The sequence below is a fragment of the Nicotiana tomentosiformis genome, chromosome 3 (assembly GCF_000390325.3).
Source record: "Nicotiana tomentosiformis chromosome 3, ASM39032v3, whole genome shotgun sequence".
Lineage (NCBI taxonomy): Eukaryota > Viridiplantae > Streptophyta > Magnoliopsida > Solanales > Solanaceae > Nicotiana > Nicotiana tomentosiformis.
This window is the reverse complement of record NC_090814.1, coordinates 17,200,374-17,201,448: the sequence shown is the minus strand read 5'-3', so window position 1 is coordinate 17,201,448 and position 1,075 is coordinate 17,200,374. Positions and strand designations below refer to the sequence as shown.

Here is a 1,075-nt window from a genome sequence, read left to right as displayed (position 1 = left end):
AGCATGTACTTGGCATTGATGACACGTTTGGACATACCTGATGCAGTCTGTTTCCATAGTCATCAAAAAATATCCTGCTCTTAATATCTTCTTAGCTAAGATGAAGCCATTCATGTGTGGTCCACAAGTTACGGCATGTATCTCTTCAAGCAATTTGGATTCATCCTTGGCGTCGACACACCGTAATAACCCCAGATCTGAAGTCCTTCTGTACGGAATTCCTCCTCTTTGGAAGAAGTGGTTAGATAATCTTCGGAGTGTGCGTTTCTGAGTATGATTTGCATGCTCCGGGTATTATCCTTTTGCCAAGTATTCTTTGATGTCATGAAACCACGGATTCCCATCAGTTTCTTCTTCAGCATGAGCACAATAAGCTGGCTAATTATGGATCCCTACTGGAATAGGATCGATGAAATTCTTGTCTGGGTGTTGTATCATGAAAGATAGAGTGGCCAACGCATCTGCGAACTTATTCTGGATTCTCGGAACATGTTGGAACTCTATCTTTGTGAGTCTCTTCCTCAATTCTTGCACATATAATAGATATGGCAATATTTTGGTATTCTCTGTATCCCATTCTCCTAGAACCTGATGTACCAAAAGGTCTGAGACACCAATTACCTGCAATTCCTGAATGTTCATGTCAATGGCTAACTTGAGCCCCAATATGCAAGCCTCGTATTCTTCCATATTATTGGTACACGGAAATATAAGTTTTGCGAATACCGGATAGTGTTGACCCATCTCTAATACCAAAACTGCTCCAATACCTACTCCTTTGAAGTTTGCAGCTCCATCGAAGAACATTGTCCCACCGTCATAAGTTTCGATTATATCTTCTCTTACGAATCATACCACTTCATCGGGAAAATACTTTTTCAGTGGTTCGTATTCTCCATCCACAGGATTTTTTTCCAAATGATACGCCAATGCTTGTCCCTTGACCGCTTTCTGAGTTACATAGATGATGTCGAACTCACTCAGTAGTATCTGCCATTTTGCAAACTTTCCCGTAGGCATGGGTTTCTAGAAGATGTATTTTAGCGGATCCATTCTTGATATGAGATATGTGGTG

The 1,075-nt window shown here is 40.9% G+C and overlaps 1 protein-coding gene across 1 annotated transcript; it reads right to left on the bottom strand.

Moving 5' to 3' along the window:
• Nucleotides 1-378: 378 nt before the first annotated feature.
• LOC138907422 (uncharacterized) lies at nt 379-807 on the bottom strand. The gene has a single exon (XM_070198020.1). It carries the CDS (start codon nt 805-807, stop codon nt 379-381), a length of 429 nt encoding a protein of 142 aa, XP_070054121.1.
• Nucleotides 808-1,075: the final 268 nt, after the last annotated feature.